Source organism: Nipponia nippon, unplaced genomic scaffold, assembly GCF_047370975.1.
Source record: "Nipponia nippon isolate SJK-2023a ecotype South Korea unplaced genomic scaffold, ASM4737097v1 scaffold_8, whole genome shotgun sequence".
NCBI lineage: Eukaryota > Metazoa > Chordata > Aves > Pelecaniformes > Threskiornithidae > Nipponia > Nipponia nippon.
This window is the reverse complement of record NW_028262402.1, coordinates 35,383,885-35,406,662: the sequence shown is the minus strand read 5'-3', so window position 1 is coordinate 35,406,662 and position 22,778 is coordinate 35,383,885. Positions and strand designations below refer to the sequence as shown.

At 37.4% G+C, this 22,778-nt stretch overlaps 1 protein-coding gene across 1 annotated transcript in view; it reads right to left on the bottom strand.

The window, feature by feature from the left end:
- Positions 1-2,532: 2,532 nt before the first annotated feature.
- Positions 2,533-22,778, bottom strand: part of LOC104020875 (guanine nucleotide-binding protein G(q) subunit alpha) — a 137,972-nt gene continuing 117,726 nt past the window's right edge. Inside the window, exons 6-7 of the mRNA XM_087741589.1 lie at positions 11,045-11,198; positions 2,533-7,376 (exon numbers count right to left, since the gene is read on the bottom strand). Coding sequence (XP_087597715.1) covers positions 7,186-7,376; positions 11,045-11,198 — 345 coding nt within the window. The 3' untranslated portion in view covers positions 2,533-7,185. The remainder of the gene's footprint in view (positions 7,377-11,044; positions 11,199-22,778) is intronic.

Genomic DNA, 22,778 nt, shown 5'->3' with positions numbered 1-22,778 from the left:
ACCACCTCATACAGGACTGTAGGAAAAAAAGCAAATTTTCAGTCACATCTTGGCAAACACAGTTCTGTATTGACAATGCAAAATGACATATTAAAATGGGTATTTTGGCCCAATTTGGCCCACATTATCCTACTGTATCCTTCAGTTGACTGTATTACAGCTATAGTGTTATAGTTTTGTTTTCTGAAATGCCTGTCCACAATGCTAATTGGATCTGGCCCCAATTACAGGAACTTTCTGAAGCTATTCTTATTCACAATTTGTCTTTAATTTAGCCAGTATGATCAATTCTGTAATCATTACCAGAACTGACTCTGATATGTCAAGGAACCTTCTCTTTATGGCAAACAGGATAAAGGAAAGATACAGAAAAATAATCAGAACAAGATGGCAAGAGGAACATGAAATAAGATTAAGCAAAAAGTGCGGTCTTCTTCAGCTGTATTACACTTCATCAATTGTTCAATTTTAGCAGACCAATTTACATTTAATTCACAAGGATCAGAAAGTATTCCAGAGTGTACATACATAAAGCAGTACTGTAAAAATATTTTCTTTAGATGGCAGAAAGCAATCAGTGTGATAGACAAGTGTCAATGGAGAAGGAAGGAGTGCCTTGGACAAGGACACGGTAAACCTTGAACATCATGCACAACGACAAGGCATTTTAAATACCTTAAGATGGATTTTTATTTTTTTTTAAGATCTTACTGGAAATGAACAAGAACCATTTTTTTTCCTGTGAGATGAGTGAAAGCCCAATTCTTGTATTTCTCCATCCCTATCACCAAGTGTGACTTGTTGGCTTCAGTCTGACTACAGCTGGGTTTAGTCAATATATACACAAATACGTTATTCTTAAAGGGGAGCAGAAAAGAGTTTTCCTTGTCCTGTATTTTTTTTTTTTCCCCAGGATAAAAGTGCAATCAAGACCTTTCAAAGTGAAAAGAGCAATCTTTCCAAGCAACAAGAACTAATAGCCCATGAAGTGCATAAAATGAAGGTTTTAGATACTTACAGTGTTCAGGACTAGGTTTTAAAGGGAGGGGAGTGTTACTTTTTTCCCCGACTTCTAAGCCTTTTGGCCACACAATTCTACCTCTTCCATTTAATCAGCTTAGAGCTTGTCTGAACCGTTGATTAGCCAAATTGGCTGAAATCCCTGAAAATTAGTCTACTAAACCAGCCAAGCAAGAAGAGCAAAAATGAGTGGGTGTTTTTCACCCAGTTTATTGGCTGGCCAGGTGGCAGGGCTGACATAAGGGAGAGGGAAAAGCCCATGCAGCTGAGAGCCAGGAACTGAGGTCTTGGAGGGTAGTTCCCTTTGGTAGCACGAGAGGGGGTCAGCTGCCTTGATACCAGATACTGACACCAGATGCGTTCCTGAGGAGCTGACAACTGTGTATTTTGTGGTGGTCTACAAACTCTTTGGAACTCCTAGATGTTTGGGACAGTATCCTACAAAGCAGTTGGCAATCGGGTGATATGATCATAGTATGTGATGTAAGGTTTTATCACAGCTATGCAGAATTTATCACACAGATGCAGTTTCTACATCTATTTCACATATCTAAATAACACCACTGACAGTGTATTTTTGTTGACGTTATCTTCAGTGAGACATAAAGATAAAATAAATCCTTCCCCACTGATCCCTCTCCCTTACATTCTGCAACAGGAAAGAAAAATCAGGAACTATTCACTCAAATCCTTGCTTAGGCAAACTGTTTGACTCCAAGAACCTTACTTAAACTGTTGTGATCACATAATAGAGAACAAACTCATTTTTGCAACTGGCCCAAAATTCTGTTCCTTCAGTAATGGAGATTTGAGATCCACTGATTGTTGACCAGATATGAGCTAGACTACTGAAAAGCAACACGTAGGCATCTTTCCATTATTCCATCATCATACAGGCAAACAAAAAGATCAAAGAAAGTCTGCTCTTGCAGTACTACTGCAATCAGCCAAAATGCCTAAGAAATTCACCTTGCCATCTACAAATTCTGAAAGTGAGATATTTGTTTTCCCCCATGCTTCCGAGTTTCCATAGTACACAAGCCAAAAAAATCTTTTAATAATACTGTCAAATTACTGTCTCCACTGTAACAATCCTTAAATGTTTTGAAAGTTCTGCCTGTAATAGATATTCTGGAAATTTTAATATTTAGACAATGAGGACAGAATGCATATAATTAAAAAGTAATAATGGAGTAATACATCTATCCAACATTTATCATAATAAGAAGCATTTTGGGAGAACAATAAGTCCAAATAATATTTCGGAAAAGCTAAATTTCAAGGAATGAAGATACTATAGTACGAAGTTATGGCCAAAAATATTGTATTTTTAACCAGCAACACTTTTGAGGGGCAGTATCTGTACAATATGAGTTTTTTTTCCAAAAACACTATTTCTGTCCCTCAAACAACACACAATACATGCATTTAAATGACACTTTAAGAACAGCAAATATGATCTTTATTTTTAAATACTGCAAGTTTAAAAATGTATCTGACACCCCTCCCCCCCCCCCCAAAAAAAAAAAAAAATTGGTCAAATAAGGATTTCCTGCAGCATGGTAAATGAGGAATCCAGCAACAGACTTCAGCTTAGACTGTATTTTGAGAGAAAAAAACCCAAACCAACAGACTTACAGTAAGATTGATCTGTCTGACTTTGTATTTTTCACACTGTCTTCAAAATCTCCCTCTATTCCTTTCTTTCCTGCAGCATGGCTACTGTGAAAAAGCTTGAGTGAAACTTAGAGTAAAATCCCTTCACATAGCTGAATAGTGACCCTCAATGTGTTGTTGACTACATTGAAATGTTTCTGGTTTGACTGATAAAACTGGAAATGTTATGGGTAACCAAAAGCCAAAAAAGAGGAAATACCAGTAGCTCCTCTTCTCAAACTGAACGTATAGTTTTGCAAGATCTCTACTAAACTAATAAAGTGGACAGGGACAGATGGCTTCAGTTGTTTAATGCATACTGAATTTTAGAATTTATGGTTTAAGTCAAAAGAGGGACCGTATTTACAAAAGTGTGAATTTCTAAAATACCGTAATTAATTACCTACACCAGGACATTTTAATTTCCTAACTTAGGATGGTCTCTCCAAAGCATATTTAATTTACTGGTCTCTTAGCTAGAGGTAGGTCATTTGTAGGCCTTGTTAATATGCTATGCATATTAACACTAGTTCACTAATGTAATAGCCTGCAGGATAACCATGCACAGACCTCCAAGAACAGCAGCACGTATAATAAATTAACTAGGTAAATTTTATTTTTTCATGTGGGTTAACATGTCTTTCTTTTCTCCTAATATTTAATTCTTTTGTGAAGAACATATAATAAGGAAAGGGTCATGAAGTTGAGTAACCTGAAAGTCTCTGCACCTTATAACCAAAGGCTGGGAGTCTAGCAATGTCTTTATATGCAGCCCTTTTCCCCCCATTTAGAGTTTTTGCAAATCACACAGTCAATTCTGACGGATATCCAGCATAAAAAGTCTCTTCTCCACTTTCAAACTTAAAAAAGCGATTCACAATCATGTGGCAGTATGATTAAAAATTACAGTCCATACACTTTGACAATCAAAAGAGTCTGAATTATAAAAAGTAAACTGCCCTTATAGCTGCATCATCCTATATATGTAAGGACAGTGCCAGTTGATTTGTGAAAAAGGCAAGTTTAAGGTTTCTGTAAAACACATATTACAGCTTTCTTGTGCTAGTGAACATCTAGAATACACAGGTTCCCAAGACGTTTTCCTTCCCTCCTCCCCCATTTATGACATTCAAAGAAATCACATAATTTTGGCAAAGTTAAATGGGTTTCTATCTTGATGTTTTTGCCTTCAGCTTCAAGTTAGAGGCACAAACTTCTGGACTCAAGCACTATAAGGCATCGCAGAAACCACCAATTAAAACAACAGCAACACCACCACCACCACCACTATGGAACATACTGCAAGTGGGAACAGCTGTGTCATTTAAAAAGGAAATGTTTTTGTAAACTGTCACACTGCAATGCTGTGTTAGGTGATTCATGTAAAGCTTGCCTTGGCATGCCGAATATTTTTTTTTTTTTTCAGAACATGCTCAAATGATCTAAACATTGCCACAGGTTCAACTTACCTAATATATACCAGAAGTAGCCCAGTGGCACACACTCTTGAAAAATTTGCAATCACAATGTAACTATAAAGCATGAGTAAACTTTTGTTTTGTTTTTATACAAAACTCAGAACCACATTTCCTTCTCCCCCACCCAATATCCCGTAACAAAACAAGGCAAATTAAAAAAAAAAAAAACAAAAAACAAACAACCCCAAACCTTTGTTAGACACCACTGTCTGTCCTTTTTTTTTTTTTTTTTTTTCCTTTTTCTTTTTTGGCCACAGTTCCATTCATAGCACTGAATCCAGCATGGGCAATGTATTCCCAGGTTAAAAGAAGGGATATTATCAACAGTGGAACTGTGAAAACAGAAGCTCTGTTGCATTTATAGCAAGATCAGGACCAATTCTGTAATGCTGTATGTAAGAGTCACTGCTCTGATCCCCTATTCAAAATGTCAGTGTAACTTTTTATAGCCTAGATCTACCTGCTTTAGCTTTATTAAATAAAATGCTTTAACGCCTTAAAATCATTAACAATAGTGACTTTTTGGTTGTTGTTGTTATATCTAAGGTTTCTGCAGTTTCTGAAAGACTGTTGGATTGATCTGACGTTCCGTACTTTTTCATGGCATTTTTAGGGCAACAACATATACCCATTAGTACTTACGCACAATGGCTTGAAATATCTCTAGATTTGCTTTTCTAATAAAGCCTATTAGAAAAGTAAAAGTAACCTAACGTGAATCTGCCAAATGTAAATTAAATTTATATTTAAAAGCTTATGTTCCAATCCTAGATATAATGGCATAAATTCTTCTAGTAAGACTGGTTTCTACACCTGTATAAAGCCCTGACATGATTTAAGCATTGTTTTGAATGGCCTCTGTCTGGGTGTCTCCAATTTACTTCTGTTCAGGAATGTGCAAATGATTTTATACAGCACGATGCTAGTACCGCTCTGTACTATAGTATTTTTTTTTGTTTTGTAAATAAAAAACAACAACAAATCCCTAGTCAGAAATAAACTGACAAAATTTACATTCTTCTCTCTTAAAAAAGTAAATAAAATAACATTATTTAAAATGTGAATTAGCTATAAGACATACAATACAATTACATAGATACATATCAATACAGCACATTCAATTTGCCAAAAATTAATGATTACAAAGCCAATATGGATGCTGCCATATATATATATAGATGTATGTACAATGATTATAGCATTCATAATTGCACTATACCTACAACCAGTTTTAAATTACAAGGTGTTTTGAGAGGGGGCAAAAAATAGCAACTGTTCTTAATATTGTTGTTTTGGAGCTGGGAGGGTTAAGGATGAAAAACGTCTCATTAGTATTTATTGTTAACTTTGGTAATCAACTAATAAGCCATTATTTTTTTCCACCTCCCATCCGCTGCTATGAGGCAGCAATTTCTGTGTTAAGTGCACTCTAGTGCTACTTGGCATTGCAGATAATCAATCCAATTACATGTCTGAACTCTGAGTTTTCTGTAGCTTGCTAGCAATCATGCACCTGGTCAAAAAACACCTTTCAACCTAAGCTGCAGAATAAAGGCTCATCAATGTGTGCTGCATTTTTGTTGTTAAAAAATTGCACATTTAAATTTCAAGAATGATTTTCTCACTGCTTCATTTACATTAATAAATCTTTTCTAAAGAACATTGAGAGAGGCTATTTTTCATGAAAGCCTATCAAATGTCTGTGAATCAGTTAGTTAACAAGCAACCTTATCAAGAAAGGTTCCTGAAAGTCATCTCTCATCAATAGTTTCTTGTTATACAACTAAAGGTGCCTTGATATTATTACAGAAAACAATCTCATGCCATACCTGACATAAGAAGAGATTTAAACTGTCTTTAAATTAGTAGACCACATGCGTGTGCATGGTGCACCTCGTAGCATATTCACTCACACTGTTGGTTTTGGCAATAGAAAATGGAACACTTTCCAAAAAAGGGAACATATGAGCTGAAACTGTTTGTTCATCATTTGGCAGTTGACTCAATCAGGTCAGTTCCCAACCCATCAGTTTGGCATTTCAATCAGTATTTTATGTTTCAAGAGCATTGGTTTTATAAAAAGCCAGATTTGGCAACATTAATTTTATACAATAAAAATAATCTTTCTACTGTGGAAAAAGAACACTTAGAAAAGCTCTAACTTAAGAAAAAAAAACCCACGCAACTGAAAAAAACCCACTGTTTCAGGCTGTAGCCACTGGGGAAAATGTAGTGTCTATAACATTTCTATTTGGCATTTGTGAATAAAAGAAGAGAGAAAAAAATGGCACATGGCAATTAAGAGATTCTAAGATATTCCACATACATCCCAGGTTGTGTCTTAATTTTTTCATTACTGTCTTCTCTGCACCTTTCTGAACTGTGAAAATATGGTTAAATTTAATATCCTTAGACAACTGTAATTTTATTTTGCAATCCCAATATTCTAGTCCCAAAAGTGAAGACAGAATTAAGACACTCATGTCAAGAATCTAAAAATCACAGTATCAATACTTTTGATCCTTCAGAGAAAGTACATACTGTAAAATTAGAATGACTGATGACTTCAGTTCTGATGATAGTATTTTCCTGACCAAATCACTCAACAGAAAATATTTCACCCAGGAATGCAACTGGGAAAAAAAGGCCATTGTACCTTGTAAAAGATAAGGGGGGAGGGGAAGGAGGGAGAGAGAAAGGGTCAGGGAAAGAGGAAACCAGCTTGATTTTGCTTCAATAGCAAAAAACTGCTATCTTTTGTAAATGTATGACTGAGAATTTAAAACACATTGAGTCACAAGGTTTTGCCTAAAAAATGAGGAAATGTGCTGTGAATGTACTTCAGCATCTTTTGGTTTTCCTCCATATTGTTTAAATAAAATCATAATATTAACTACAAACTCTGTGGACATTCACAGAGTCCAGGCCGGCAATAAATTAGTATTATGCAAATTGTTTTCACAGATAATACAGTCCCTCTTGTATATCTTTAATCACGCAAAGTTGGTTTTGGAGGGCCTCCTAGGCACAGTTAGACCAGGTTGTACTCCTTCAGGTTTAACTGTAGGATTGTGTCCTTGACAGCAGCAAAGACGAAGCGGATATTCTCTGTGTCTGTAGCGCATGTGAAGTGGGAGTAGATAATTTTGTCACTGTCTGGATTCAGGTCTACAAACATCTTCAGGATGAACTCTCGTGCCGCTTGTGCATCCCGTTGTGGTCCTGATGATTAAGAAGAGAAAGTCAGTTTTCTTAAAGTCGATTCAGTATTTGAACTTCTTTAACACAAAACAAGAAAAGTCAGTCTGTGGTCCTCATGTAAGAGAAGACAGGGAACTTTTTACTAATCAATAGTATCATACAGTGGCTACTTTCTTCCTGGTAGGAACTATGAAAATAAAGATGGAAGGAAATTTTAGAAGTTCATCGAGTCAGAGCTATCATGTCAAAGTTGCCCTTTTCCTCCTGACTATCCTCGTTCTTTGGTAAGATAACATTTAAAACAGGTGATTTATAACTGCATGTAATGAAAAACAAAAAATTAGCTATACTAATTAATCTTTGAAAACGTTAATAGAATTGGTCAATGTTCAGTCTACACCTACTATATATAAATTATACTTAACTTCTTTTAGCACTGCAACATTTAGTAGTTTTTTGAGGATTTTAGTAGGTAGCATAATGAAGTTATATCCTGAACTGGTCTAACACTATCACCAACAGAACTTTATTTACTTTAGTGGTAATAAAGTACACATGCTCTCCAGCTGAAGCTGTTTGATTGCAAAAGGCCCATGTTATCTAAATTATGTATGATAATGATCCTATCAGATCTAAATTAAGGTTGTAATTCTCAGAAGGATGCAGAGTCTATGTAACCAAACCACGTGTTCAGCTTTACTGAAGACAGAAGGTAAAGTAATGACTTCCAGCCTGGAACAGCGAGGATTCATTCACGCTCACAGCCAAAAGAACAGTGCAGAAGCAGGAACATTAGCCACAAGATGTAGAACTCTGTTCCATTATTCCAGTGCCATTTCTGAAGGCCATTATTCCCTTGCTCTCAAGCTTCTGGAATGTGGGTTTCTACAGAATGCACGTTTTCTGTGCTGCCTCCTCCTCCTTTTCTCTTCATTAGTCCTGGTCTAGTTACATGGCAATATAAATACCAGTGCTCAGCTGTTTTATGGAGCTCTGTCCTTCAGTAGTTACGAAATCTGTACTTCGGGGGTTAGCCCATGCCCACGTATTTTTCAACAACTGGAAAATAAACCTTATTTTTAATACTTCAAGCTTACAATTGCTAACATTTCCAATTTGGGTAACTACATAAAACTCAGGTAGGGAATGTGGGGAAGAGAAATCACATACTTTCTGGTGTGCTGCCGAGCCATGTGGAGGGGGAGTAAGATTCTGGAACATATGGGTGTATGCATATGAACATGTATGTAGATATATGTACATACATACACATATACAGATTACACATTTCCTGAGATTTAGGCACATAAACAGATCATAAGCTCTCTGAAGCAGGACAGAGAACTGTTCAACATTTCTACAGCTTCTAAAACACAACAGGGTCTAGCCTTTGGCTTGGTCACCCAGACTCTATAGAACAGCAACAACAATAAGTCTCACACTGCCACAAATAAATTTGCAATATTTGTGAAGAAAACTCTTAGACTTCCAAAGACAATGATTTCTTCAAAATAAACCACTTACTGTTTTAAACAACTTCCTAGAATTTTGTTAAACAGTTTCACAGTAGCTAGACACAGCATGCTCTCAAAATCTGCTGCACTATTCAAAGCCTGTATACAAATTTGCGTACCAAATCACACCTCTACTGACTATCACGTAATTTAAATTTTCATTTGACTGAAGTTCAAGTATGGAAAATTGAGGTTAGAAAGAATGTTTATGACCTCAGGAATTTAGAAAAAAAATTGAATGAGTCAGTGTTAAATTCAGACTGCAAAGTGGTTGTGATCTAAATAGTATGGAGACTTGGAAAAGAGCTGCCATATAAAGCAGTCAGTTTCTTGTCCACTGCTCCCTCATCAGCAGTTTTTGAAGACTGTCTCTACATGATACATTCAAGATCTCTATAAGAAGTACTACATTAATATTTTTCTCTTCTTTTCCTCCCAACTATGGCCGCTTTTTGTCTTTGTCCTCTCTCCCTCCCCCAGCTCTTCATTCCAGTCTGTGAGTCAGTCTTCTAGTACTAGCCGTGCAGGGATGCCTTCATGCAATACACAGACCCCTGAGCATGCCTCAGTCCCCCTTCCAATGCTGTTACAATACACTGTGCAGCAGAACCACCTAGCTTAATTTAATCAGTCCAATTTGCTATCCTGGCTAGCAGGTCTCATCCCTATGCTACTTTCTCCCTTGTGCAGGAAAACAAATGGGAGAAGTGATCCAGCAGAAAAATACCGAATTCTGATCTCTTCCTCAAATTCTCCCACCTCCAATGTCCCCAGTGTGCTGGGACAGAAGAGGGGACCACATGGTGACCTCTGCAAGCCACAGATCCTATCCTGCCACCAGAAGAAATCAAATCAAACCATAACCTTGTCTGTGGAGTTAAGACCAGCAAGATCTGCACAATTAAGAGACAAAGACTCTTGAAGACTTCCAGGTCTTGACTCCAACAGCCCTACCAGTCCATAATCTTTTTTTCCCTCACCAATGGCAAAGGACAGGAGAAATACGGTTTCTCTGAGCTGAGTGGTTGAGTTTTGTCTGTTTTTTCTGGACAAGCATTTAACACAGGCTTGATTGTCACTTGAGTGGTGATAACAGAGAATACTGTTCTCACCTTCAGGATGTCATCTAGGGAAATTGTCCTATGAAGTAAACTCAAAAGAATGAGCATATTTCTATTCAACTGCCAGTTCTCTTCTGCATAGCACTATGAAACTAAACTTACAGTGACTCATAAATAATACAGTCTGATACTGCAGGCTGTTCACTGTTTCCTTCCCCTTAAACAGGAAACAAAATGTAAATTTTTCCTATTATTACTCTCCATATTTGAACATGAGAGATTTAGTCTTTTATTCTGCTTTCAAATGTGCTATTCACTCCCTGGTAGGACAAAGATGATTTTCTTTTTTTAAAAATAGGAGCATTTAGTTCTTTAGACCTGTTATTATATGGGTTTGATTTTTCTCTGTTACCACAGCTTCCACTCAGTTACCTCAAAATACTTAGCTTTTTATCTCAGGAGAACTTTCCGAAAGTACAGTTTCAGTAGAAACAGCTGTACAATCCACACAATTTTTTTATGGACACGCACATTAAGCTTCACATATAAATAACGTAAAATTAAAACAAAGGAAAAGAGAGGTACAATAAAAGGGTGGAAGAAGTGCTACTGGTTTGTCTGGGTGCCACAGAGAGCTTATGAGACTTGCCCTCAGATATTCAGCCTTACACAAAACCAAACCTCAAAAAAAAGAGCATGGGAGATAATGTGTGAAAGCAAGGAATGAGGAATGCTTTTTTTTTTTTTTTTTTTTTTTTTAGCTTTTATACTTCAGTTTAAACCCTCACCCCAACTTATGAAAAAGGACAGAATGTGGTTCATTGCTAATATGACAATACTCATCTAAAAGTCACCAATTTCCCATGAAAGGTTCTGCCATTCTATCCACAATTAAGTACAGTATAAAATGAAATCCTAGCAGTCTAAAAAAATCCCACAGGAGTTCAATCATATTTTAAAAATTTAGATGATTAAAAATGGCAAAGCACCTTTTTTTTTTTTAAAGAGCAAAATATATCAAAGAATCTATCTGCCTAGCATTTGGACAAGGCTATTATAATTTGTCATTACTGCAGCGTAAACAGAGCATGAGCTCCGGTGTCATTATACTTACCATCATACTCTGGAAAATAATCAACTAGATGGGAGTACATAATTTTCTCCTCTAAGAGATCTTTTTTATTTAAGAACAGAATGACTGAAGAGTTCTGGAACCATGGATATGTGATAATTGTCCTAAAGAGTGCTTTGCTTTCTTCCATTCGATTCTGGAATAAAAAAAGAGAGTGGAATTTTGGTGGTCATGAAAATAATTTTTAATTTTTTTTCTTAAATAAACTCATGCAATTTCACTTTATTTGGTAAATGGATCCATTCCATGTTTTGCACCTTCCTACCAATAAGGTAAGGTTCAAGTAATTAAATTACTATTAATAAGTAAGCAGTTAATTAAATAAATAGGCATTTTCCTTTTGCAAATTCAACTGCTCAAGTGTAAGTATTCTTTAAAACACAGGCCATGAACATGAAAGCTGTAACAGGTACATTTGTGAAGTCTGAGTATACACAGTTCTGACCAGCCAACAAACTGGTGGGTATTGATTCGTACGATTCATGGTAAGGACAAGTATACCACAACAAGACATAATAACCAGTTCAAGGTTTAAGAATATTATTTATTTTATAGGCCTTTCACAAACTTTAAATGTAGAGTTAGATAATTCTTAGAAAGGGATCAGCTTTAAAATAGTAGCAAGTGAATCTAGAACCCGAGAACATTTCGTCAACACCAAAGGCTTATGACATAAAATCTTAAAAATCTGTAAGTTGCTAAATTTGTTTCTAACATCATTGGGTTAGCCTTTACTTTAACTGCTTAACTGCTCCTGAAAACCACTTTGCATTATAGCTGAAATGTAAGTAAAGCCTAGAGTTCTATTTGTAACACTTTTCTGTCACTGTAAAATTATGTTATGATTTGATACAGTTCTGAAGAACTGCTAGGCTGACATGACGTGGTTAACACAGAGTCAGAACAAATTGAGTTCAAAGCAAAGGAATTAACTTACTCTTTTTATTATTATTATTATTATTATTTAAAGCTGCAGCCCCCTGAAAAAACCTGTTTCACCACCAAACAGCGCTCCAGAGAACAAGATCAAGGAGGTGAATCCTGCAGATTCTGCTGGTGCTGAGCCATACAACAATCTGTCAGATAACTAAGATATTTATAATATGTGTATCTTTAAGTGTAGTAAGTGTATCAATAAGTGTATCTTTACTTGCATTAATTTGCATTTTAAAGAGACCAATATAAGCATGAAGTAAAGGAACTCAAAAAAAACCCAAAACAAACAGAATCCACAAAAAAAATAAAAAAAAACAAAAAACAAGCCCTAAAAAAATTCCATTTTGTAGAAGTTGACGGTTTGGTCTCTTAGGTCACCACAGGATCTTCAGGCAGTTTATAAAACTCCACTGCATGCTTGAGTGGTGGCTGAAAATAAATAGCTGAATTTATAGAATGAGAAACTAATGCAGAGGAGTAAAACTTTTGCTTTCTCGCAGTCAGTTCTTATGACTCACATTGATTTCAATGGTGCCAGGATTTCATTCAGAAAGGAGAAAAACTGAAATATCAACAGAGCTGAGCATAAAACCTAAGTCCTTAGACTAATTATTAATCAGACCATGCTCTTCTCAACATTCTACATAGACTTCTCTAAACAAGGCCTTACAGAAGGGCAATGGGAACTACACAGGATAGTTTTCACTTTTACAGCTGATGAAAAAGAGAAAGCAATGTAGACTTACAAACTGTTGTTTAAATTATAAATATTTACCTAAACTCATTAACACTCGGTATCTTCTAATGTGACACTCAGAAGGTGAAACAGCGTCATGACTCAATTAGCAGTGTTTTTGCACAGTAAATTTATAAGCTAATGAAAACGTCTCAGTAAGAAATGTGCACAGAAAACACAAAGAAATTAATTCTCTAAAGTGTTCCTGTTTTTCACAAAGACCATTCAAGAGGGCTGCAATATTTTCATCTATAATGCTCATTTTTTTCCATATACATAACACAGAATTGCAAAGACAAAATAAATAAATTAGTTTGGATAAATTTATGACCCTTCCTCCAGGAAAGCTCAAGAAAACTGTGGTTTGCAAACATTGTTATTAGACCCAGAGCACATTTTCATTTTCTGTTTGAAAGGGATGCCAAACAAGATGAAGCAAAAAAGGCATGCTGACTAGAGCTACTTTGATATCATGCCTAAAACAATTTCTGGCATCCTATCAGCTAAATATTAACTCTGTAAGTGCTGCGTATCATAAAAATACCAGGAGACATACACAATAAAGAACAAAATATTGTGTCTTTAATGTAAGAAGAGTATGTCTTGTATTATATATTAATTATGAATTCCGTAGAATATGAGTTCCATTCCACAGAGTCACTTTTTTTCCTATCATGAATTTATAAATCTTTCTCAAGTCCTTTCAGACTTGATTTGAGGCATCTGATTTAAACGTCTCCTTGACAAGATATTTACTAAGGATACCATTCAACAGACAGATCAGAGGTGAAACAGGTTTCCATGATTTCAAAGATAGTTCAATTAATTCAAAACCAATCTGGGATGCCAAAAAATGATACTACTAAGAAGGAAGTGTAAAAGAGCTGCTTCAGAAAAAATAGTGTTATATCAAAGAAAACAACTACAGCCTTGAGAAGTTTATAGGAGTAGTCAATATGTGCAGTCTATTGCAACTGTAAGGAACGCTCAGCTGCTTTAGAAAAAATACATAGTTCAGGATGTCAGTAACAGAAGTCAATAAAACACTACCAGATTATCCCAGCCTCATTTACTTCACTGTGTTCTTTAGTATAGTCAAAGCTTCATTTCATACCGAAGCCACTTGCCTCCAGAAGATATCCAGTTAACTATATTTTCAGGAAGAGCCAGGCTAAATCTGAATCTGTTCCTGATTCTGGGAGAACAGGCTTTACAGACGCAACAGCAGTAGACTGTTGCCCTTGCTGATTTTGTATTAAATTATCCAGTCCTAAACAAAATTAACTGGAAGTCAGAGAATTGTGGGAAATGACAAAAAATGCACATTACATTGCCAGAGCCCACTGAAGTAGAACTATTTCTTATGGTATGAGGATCTTGCCCTGTAAAGTCGTGCCAGCTGAGAACACTGGGAAGGTAAGACAGTAAAGTCTCGTGAACTACATGGTAGCTCTGAGGAACAGTTAACTATCTCTATGCAACTATATCTAACTATAACTATATCTATGCAATTATATCTAACTATATCTATATAACTATATCTATGCAATGCTACAGGCTGGGGGAGGAGTGGCTGGAGAGCTGCCTGGCAGAAAAGGACCTGGGGGTGTTGGTTGACAGCCGCCTGAACATGAGCCAGCAGTGTGCTCAGGTGGCCAAGAGGGCCAATGGCATCCTGGCTTGTATCAAGAATAGTGCAGCCAGCAGGACCAGGGAGGTGATAGAGCCCCTGTACTCGGCACTGGTGAGGCCGCACCTCGAGTACTGTGTTCAGTTTTGGGCCCCTCACTACAAGAAGGACATGGAGGTGCTGCAGCGTGTCCAGAGGAGGGCAGCGAAGCTGGTGAAGGGTCTAGAGCACAAGTCCTATGAGGAGCGGCTGAGGGAACTGGGGTTGTTTAGCCTGGAGAAGAGGAGGCTGAGGGGAGACCTTATTGCTCTCTACAACTACCTGAAAGGAGGTTGTAGTGAGGTGGGGTTCAGTCTCTTCTCCCTAGTAACGAGTGATAGAACGAGAGGAAATGGCCTCAAGCTGCGCCAGGGGAGGTTTAGGTTAGACATTAGGAAAAACTTCTTCACCAAGAGGGTGGTCAAGCACTGGAACAGGCTGCCCAGGGCAGTGGCTGAGTCTCCATCGCTGGAGGTATTTAAAAGATGGGTAGACGTGGTGCTCGAGGACATGGTTTAGTGGTGGACTTGGCAGTGATAGGTTGACGGTTGGACTCGATGATCTTAAGGGTCTTTTCCAACCTTGACAATTCTATGATTCCATAATTCTATGGTCTCAGCATAGGGATTATTTCAGAGTGTACATCACTACAGAATGGCCCTTACTGCACCTCCCTCTGCAGGATGAAGTAAACAGCAAGGATGAAGACATCAGGAATGCTGCAGACACATTTTCTAACGAGGTGGCAAAGATGACAAGCTGTCCAGATCAGTTAAGAAAAAGGTCACTCTCCTTAAGATAGATAATTGACAGGTCTATGAATTTCCATGATCCTTCTCAAGGAAAAGACCACACAATGCTATATTCTGCCCTTACAACAGAAGCATGGAAAAAAGACTTAGGAGATCACCAGTTATCTTCTCTGAATGTAAATCACATTGCAATGCTCCACAGACAAATACGCATTCACAAAAGACGTATGTAATAAGATGGTACTGCTAGAACTTTAAAAGGACAGATCAGTCAATTCCAGGGATTCAATGCAGATTTCATATCATTCATATATTTAACAAGCATCTTGCAAAGCCTCATAAAGATATTAATTAAGAAAATTCCTTGTCAGTTCATTGCATGACATACATAACATTATGTACATATTACTAAATGACTGCTATGGTCAATGCTATTTCACTGGAAGAAAGCCTTAATCTTTGATGCAACGATGTCATGAAGGAATTGTCCACAAGATGTTGTCTGTTTTCTGTGATTCTATCAGCTGGTCTAATAAAATTATTGCCTCTTCCCACAGATCTTGCTTATTTTAGCATTTCTATTGTCCATGGGAATCCTCTGAATGAAAAATGTTAGCTGTATCTGACAGCATCATAAATTACAGGGCTGTTATTGCAGTCATATGTCAAAATAACATCATCATTTTGACATCTAAAGATCAAACCAAGGAAACCCAAAATCCGTAATTGAATGTTAACTCTGGGTTTTGGGTTTTTGTTTCAGTTCTTTTATAACTTTATTATGCATAGACCTAATATCATAGCTGGGGGGACGGACTCAAGGGGACTCGGGGCGGGGGAAAAAAACTAGTAAATAGACAACCTAACTTCACACTCAGGTTGGGTTTTTTTACTATTTTTTTCTGCCTCTTCTTAATACCACGAACTACACTTATAGTATAGACAATACTATCAAAATGTAAGAAAACAAAGCACTTAACATGCCCTAAAGAGAAGACAGATACTCACTGTATGTTGACCATAGCTGTATCTTCTCTTGGTGTGTAGTCGTAACATAATAAAACCTAAAGGGTCTATTTCTTCTGTTCCATCCCTGTAACTCCCACCTTCAAGTGAGCAGTTTTTCCATAACTGAGCCCTTCCTTAGCAAGTAAATAAAAATGCTTACCCGTTGCCTGAATTATGGGAAATCTCACTGGCTTTTTCCTTTTCCCTGTCCTTAAGAGGAAGGTAGCCAGGATCTCATTAAATAAGCTCTTAGCACTTTTAAAAAACTGTCCCAAAAGCCAGCACTGTAAACTTGAAATCAATATGTATCATTATGAAAAACAACTAGCCTCTGGCTTCTCCTTTTGAAACTGTCCCACATATTGAATCAAACCATTTGCTTTTCATAGTTTCTGTTCTAACAGAGGAGAGTCAGAAAAATTTAAAAGAAGGCAAAAGCACAACAAAAGAAGCACAGACATGAAAGGTTATAGCTTCAACACTAATAGAAAGTGACAGACTTCCTAGGAAAACACTGCTATCTGGATTTTGAATTTAAGGACTGTTTTTGTTACGTTTGTCACTATAGAACTCAGGATAGTTATAATGAAGAGCAAGTGCAGTCAACTTACGTGGGGGTAGCTGATAAATATCCAACGCAAGCTCTGAAGATGAACATTGAGAGAAGAACTGATTTCCTATGTTATTAACATATAAAGAAGCTGGATTCAGCAATTCTAACTATAAATATGAATGTACTTCTGCAAAGCTACTCCTTTGCTTATCATTAGGCTTAAGTCAAGATCGTGCTGTCAGATGCTCTGTTAGGAAAGCAGTAAGAAAGTATCATCATATGCTCTTCCATTTCTAAGTAGCTCTTCCCAAGAGGCAACCTTCTACATTCTCTGCACTAAGACATTGGGATGCTTGTATTTGGAGATAAATTTTGCCTTTGTTTCACCAGAAACTACTCATTATAAAATTGGAAACAGTCATTTACAGTTTAGTTCCAAAATCAGACTTCATATAACAATAATATTGCTCCTACCCAATACACATTCAGCGTCTGGCTACTTGGATGGCTTCTGAGTAAGGGCTAGGTCTACCAGTGCTAAAAACACTACAATTAGATGACAGCAGTTACTATTATAACTGAAGAGAACGTAGAGAGCATGATTATGTACATACACATTAGCAGGGATGCTGCTGCACTGCTGATATCATTAAGCACCATACAACATGAACGAGTAACAACCCCATGTGTAATTTGTTTAAATGTAAACAGCTGTAAGTACTCGCAGTGACTGTCACACATCTTCCACTGAAACACCACTGAAATGGTTGTGGAATATTTACTCTGAAATGTTGGTTGGAATGCATTTCTAGAGTTCCTCTAGTTTAGTCTTTCACTCAAGTAGGACTACTGACAACATGGGAGCAGGTCAGCGATGGCTTTGTCTTGGCAAGCCTTGAAAGCCTCTACAGACAGAGATCTCAATACCTCTCTGGTTTCCCTGTCCCACTGCTAAACTAACACCCAAGGGAAAGGTGTTTCCAAATATACCACCTGAACTTCCCAAGCCACAATTTACTATATTGTCTACCTACAAAAGTTCGGCTCCATGGCACACTTGCAACTCTTCAAATATTTGTTGGGAAGTATTAATGTTCCCTTTGCTAGACTAAACAAGCTCAGGTCCCTCAGCCTATTTTCATACAGTATGGGCTCTGGGCCCTTCATGCCTTTCCCAACAGTTTATGTGATCATGAAATCGTGTTTATAAATCCTTTACAATTATTTCAGAAGGAAATGGAATGGAATTGTACTAAGGATGGTGAACAGACATTCTGGTATTTTGTCACTACAGATGTTTTGCAGGAATTGAAAGATGGCCTAGAGATTTTTAAGTAGATTTTATCTGCTTGAGCAGATAAAGCAATATAGGTCCTGAGTTCACTGTAATAGATTAAACATTCTAACATGGCTTCACTATTTCGTTTTAGAATGATTCAAGGATTAATCAAAAAATATGAAGCAATTCATTTTTTGACTAATCAATCTCTGCTTAACCTTCTGCGGTCTTTCATCTCTCTGTTCCTCCAATGTCTAAGAGCAAATCAGCTTTTACGGATGTAATAGCAGATAAAACTATTTTTGTTCCAGACGTAGTTTCTCCACCAATACACTGTATTATTCTCTAAAATTTCTCTTAAACGGGTTTTCTGTTGCTAATGATAGCTCATATCATTGCATGCTCACCATTTTCCTTTATTAAATATATATGCAACATTACTGCCATAATATTTTTAATCACTTGAATTAAAAAATTTTGACAAGACAAAATTGTTGAATTACTCACTGTTCTGAAAAACACTTGCCATTAACAGGATGCACTTTTTCTTACGTAAGAGCAGGCAGTATTTAGTAGTTTGTTCAAACACTAGATCTGATTTTATGAGCCAGCTCTACCTCACCAAATTGCTTCCAGAAAAATTTTCTTTCAGCCTCTGTAGAAAAGGCTGCATAAAGAAACTTGCGAATAACTAATGTACAGAAATGTGCAGCTGGAGCTGGCTCAAGGTTTCTCAGTAGCTGACAGCCATTCTCAGCAGCGATGCCAACTGTTCACAGCAACCCCACTCCGACAGCAGCAACAGCTTATCGTGGCCTCTCTGGCTTTGCAGGCAGCTGGCATAAGTAAAATGAGCAGCGGGATCACTTTTTTCACCATCCCCCAAGATCTGTTGGCCTGGGCAACTTCCCTGCTCTGCTTTTGTCTGCAGTCAGTCCTGAATTGCATAAAGACATATTGATATCTCCAGCCATTACTCCATTTTTCTTGTTATGATATACAGATGCCAGCATAAAATTCTCCCATCCTCCACACAACCCGACACAGTCACCAGTCCAACGTAAAAATACCATCATGAAACACAGAACAAAAAATATGGCAGTCAAACCCACAAGTGAATAGAAAATTAACTATAAACAGATCATATAATCTTGGACAAGATTATTCCAATTTCTAATTAAACACCAAGAAAAACCACTGTACTTATTCATGAATCATGGGACTGTCCAGTTGTATGACTAGAAACATGTTTTTATAAAACATAAATAAAAATAAAACGAAATTTCTTTCTACCATGTAGCTCTTACTATATAAAAGATTTTACGCTGACAAGTTTTTCTGTGACCGTTAAATACTAACACAAATATAACTAGACATAAAAACCATGTTTCCTCACATTTTTATCCAAATGCAAACTCTTAGTCTTCCTCTTTTTTTAATAGATTAAAAAAGAGTATACTTCCTTCCACTTTTTTTTTTAATCCTATGCTTTCAGTTTTCATGTTAAAATGATGGATTTCTAGTTTGAATTTACATATTGAAATTCTCTTTGCTATCTGTTGCTGTGCAAAAATATGCAATTACTCCTGCAATTACAGAAATAACAGAATTGGCATAATTTATAAGCACTTGACTCTAAGAAGTCAAATCCTGAGAAATATCTGAAGAATGCTAAAATAGCATTTAAAAGCTGTATCAGCTGGTACCCTGTGAAGGAAAAGCAGCACTTCCCAGCTAACAAACATAGTGCTTTGCCAGAAAAGACGAAGTACAATATTAATCTGAAACAATACAGAAGCAGTAGTGAGTGGAGTTTCACCCATTACTGTCTTTACAATTGTCTAGAGTGGCACCTAGTGGGCATACTGTAACTTACATATTGTATGAAAAATGTAATAATTAATTTTTGTCTTAAAAATTGTTAGATAGTGTCTGTTAACAAAATTCGGATTTTACAGATTTTGATGGACTGAATTTTGCTGAGAGAGAAGGTGATGAGGAGGTAAACAAGATGCATTTTTTCAGTCAACAACTTGCACTGTATATATGACTATGTTTATCCTGGTACCAAATGTTTATTTGAGTGAGAGGGCATTCAGAGACAATAATTGTAGAAGAGGAGGCACTGACGCAAGAGAGCTTCAGAAAAAAACACAGGTGTTAATATTTCAGAAGTTGTTTAGTATCACAGTAATGGACTATTATTTTACCCGACAAAATCTTGTGCATGTGAATGGTTTTTGTGTGAAAGTCTGCATTAATAAGGAATGTATCCATTCGCCAAATAAGACTTCCAGCAATTATTTAAGTAGAAGCACTGGCTGGCTGGACAGAAAGACCTACAGTGTATTCCTTGGCTAGAAATCTAATAGAGCTGCTACATGAAAGCTGGGAAATAACAGAGGAAATCGGGAAGTGGGAGGTAAGTGCAGAGTCCTCCACTATGTAAAAAAGTAAATACAGCATCAAAACTGGAAGCACTTCAGATTTTTGCCACCAGTATGAAGCATAATCTTGCAGCTATACTGCTGTAACTAACCATCTATGAAAAAGCTGCAATGGTTGTTTACAAATATTTTGATGAATAACTCAAATGCAGTAAGAGACAACTTCAAACACAGAGCTCAGGAATAATTCCTTTATTTTCTTCACTGGTCTTGAATCTTTCTGCAAACTAGCCTGACAAAAAAAGCTGCCGGTAGAGGACATTCATCAATGACAGAGACAGCGGAATCAAGCGCACCCTCAGCAAGTTTGCAGATGACACCAAGCTGAGTGGCACAGTCAACACGCCTGAGGGAGGGGATGCCATCCAGAGGGACCTGGACAGGCTGGAGAAATGGGCCTGTGTGAACCTCATGAGGTTCAACAAGGCCAAGTGCCAGGTCCTGCACCTGGGTTGGGGCAATCCCCGGTATCAGTACAGGCTGGTGGGTGCAGGGATTGAGAGCAACCCTGCCAAGAAGGACTTGGGGGTACTGATAGATGAAAAACTGGACATGAGCCGGCAATGTGCTCTCGCAGCCCAGAAAGCCAACCGTATCCTGGGCTGCATCAAAAGAAGAGTGGCCAGCAGGTCGAGGGAGGTGATTCTGCCCCTCTGCTCTGGTGAGACCCCACCTGGAGCACTGCGTCCAGCTCTGGAGTCCTCAGTACAAGCAGGACATGGACCTGTTGGAGAGGGTCCAGAGGAGGGCCACAAAAATGATCAGAGGGATGGAACAGCTCTGCTATGAGGAAAGGCTGAAAGAGCTGGGGTTGTTCAGCCTGGAGAAGAGAAGGCTGCGGGGACACCTTACTGCGCCCTTTCAATACTTAAAGGGGGCTTCTAAGAAAGATGGGGACAGACTTTTTAGCAGGGCCAACAGCGATAGGACAAGGGGTAATGGTTTTAAACTAAAAACCTTATATCAGACTAGATATAAGGAAGAGATTTTTTACCATGAGGGTAGTGAAACACTGGAACGGGTTGCCCAGGGAGGTGGTAGATGCCCCATCCTTGGCAACATTCAAGGCCAGGCTGGATGGGGCTCTGAGCAACCTGATCTAGTTGTAGATGTCCTAGCCAATTGCAGAGGGGATGGACTAGATGACCTTTAAAGGTCTCTTCCATCCCAAAGCATTCTATGATTCTATGATGACTGCGAAGACATATGTGTAGATAAGAACTGTATTTTTAAATCACCCGGGAGGAGAACTCTCACCTCTCCGACAACTTAAATTTGCAACACTGCACTTGCAAATATATGGCAATTTTATGTACCCAGCAGAGGGACAGATGAACAAGATGACAGCTGAAATCCATCAAATCAATGTGTTCAACAACCATCAAAGCACAAAAATACTGTCCAAAAAAAAAAGTCGTCCAAACAGTGTTCAAAAAACATGGTCCAAACATCGCTGTCAAATATTTTTTTAAATAAAAAAATTGGCTGATAAATTAATTTTGATGAAATAACATGAATGCCAGAATAATCAGTTTTTCATGAATACCTGCATATTTTTTAGAAAAACGGGTGAAAATATTTTAAAATTAAATTGTCATTGAAAAAGGCCCTTTTCTGGACAGCTTTCACACTGGTTATAAAAAAAATAAGTGGCAGTTATCTTTGCCAGCAATTGCTGCCAATAGCAACATTTACCAGCAGCATTTCTGGCAGCCTCTGCAAGCAGGTTCACAGTCATTCAACCTCCCATCTCCATTATGAACCACCCACTTTAACAAAAGAGAGAGGGGTTCTGGCTCTTCCTTATCCAAATGCTTCCCAGTACTGATAATTTACATTCAAAAGGTTCTTTATCCAGCAACCAAAAAGAAAATACATACACATATGTGTGAACAGGTACGAACAGATACAATACATACACCAACAAGGTTTGGCACAGGTGGTTAATGTGTTATTTTCTCTAGTTTCCAAATAAACAATGAGATCTGGAGATTTCATTTCCCATGGAAATAATATTGTTAAATAATTACGAAGACCATTTGAGGATTTTAATTCTATCTGGGAGTTCATATTATCACTCTGCCCTATGCTCAATTGTTCTGGATTGCTGAGTGTTGATGAGAAAAACAGACAACTGAAATATTATGTTTCTTCACGATGCAGAAAAAGAGAAGTGCTCTGATCTCAACGTTGTTTTCTTTCAGCCTTCATGCTAAGCCATGTAGGACTAGCCTGCGAATAAAGAACACAAAGTGCTGGAAGAGAAGTGGAAGCATGCCCAGATGTGAACAGCAAGACAGTTCTGATGGAAAAAATGAAATACGTGCTTCAGATAA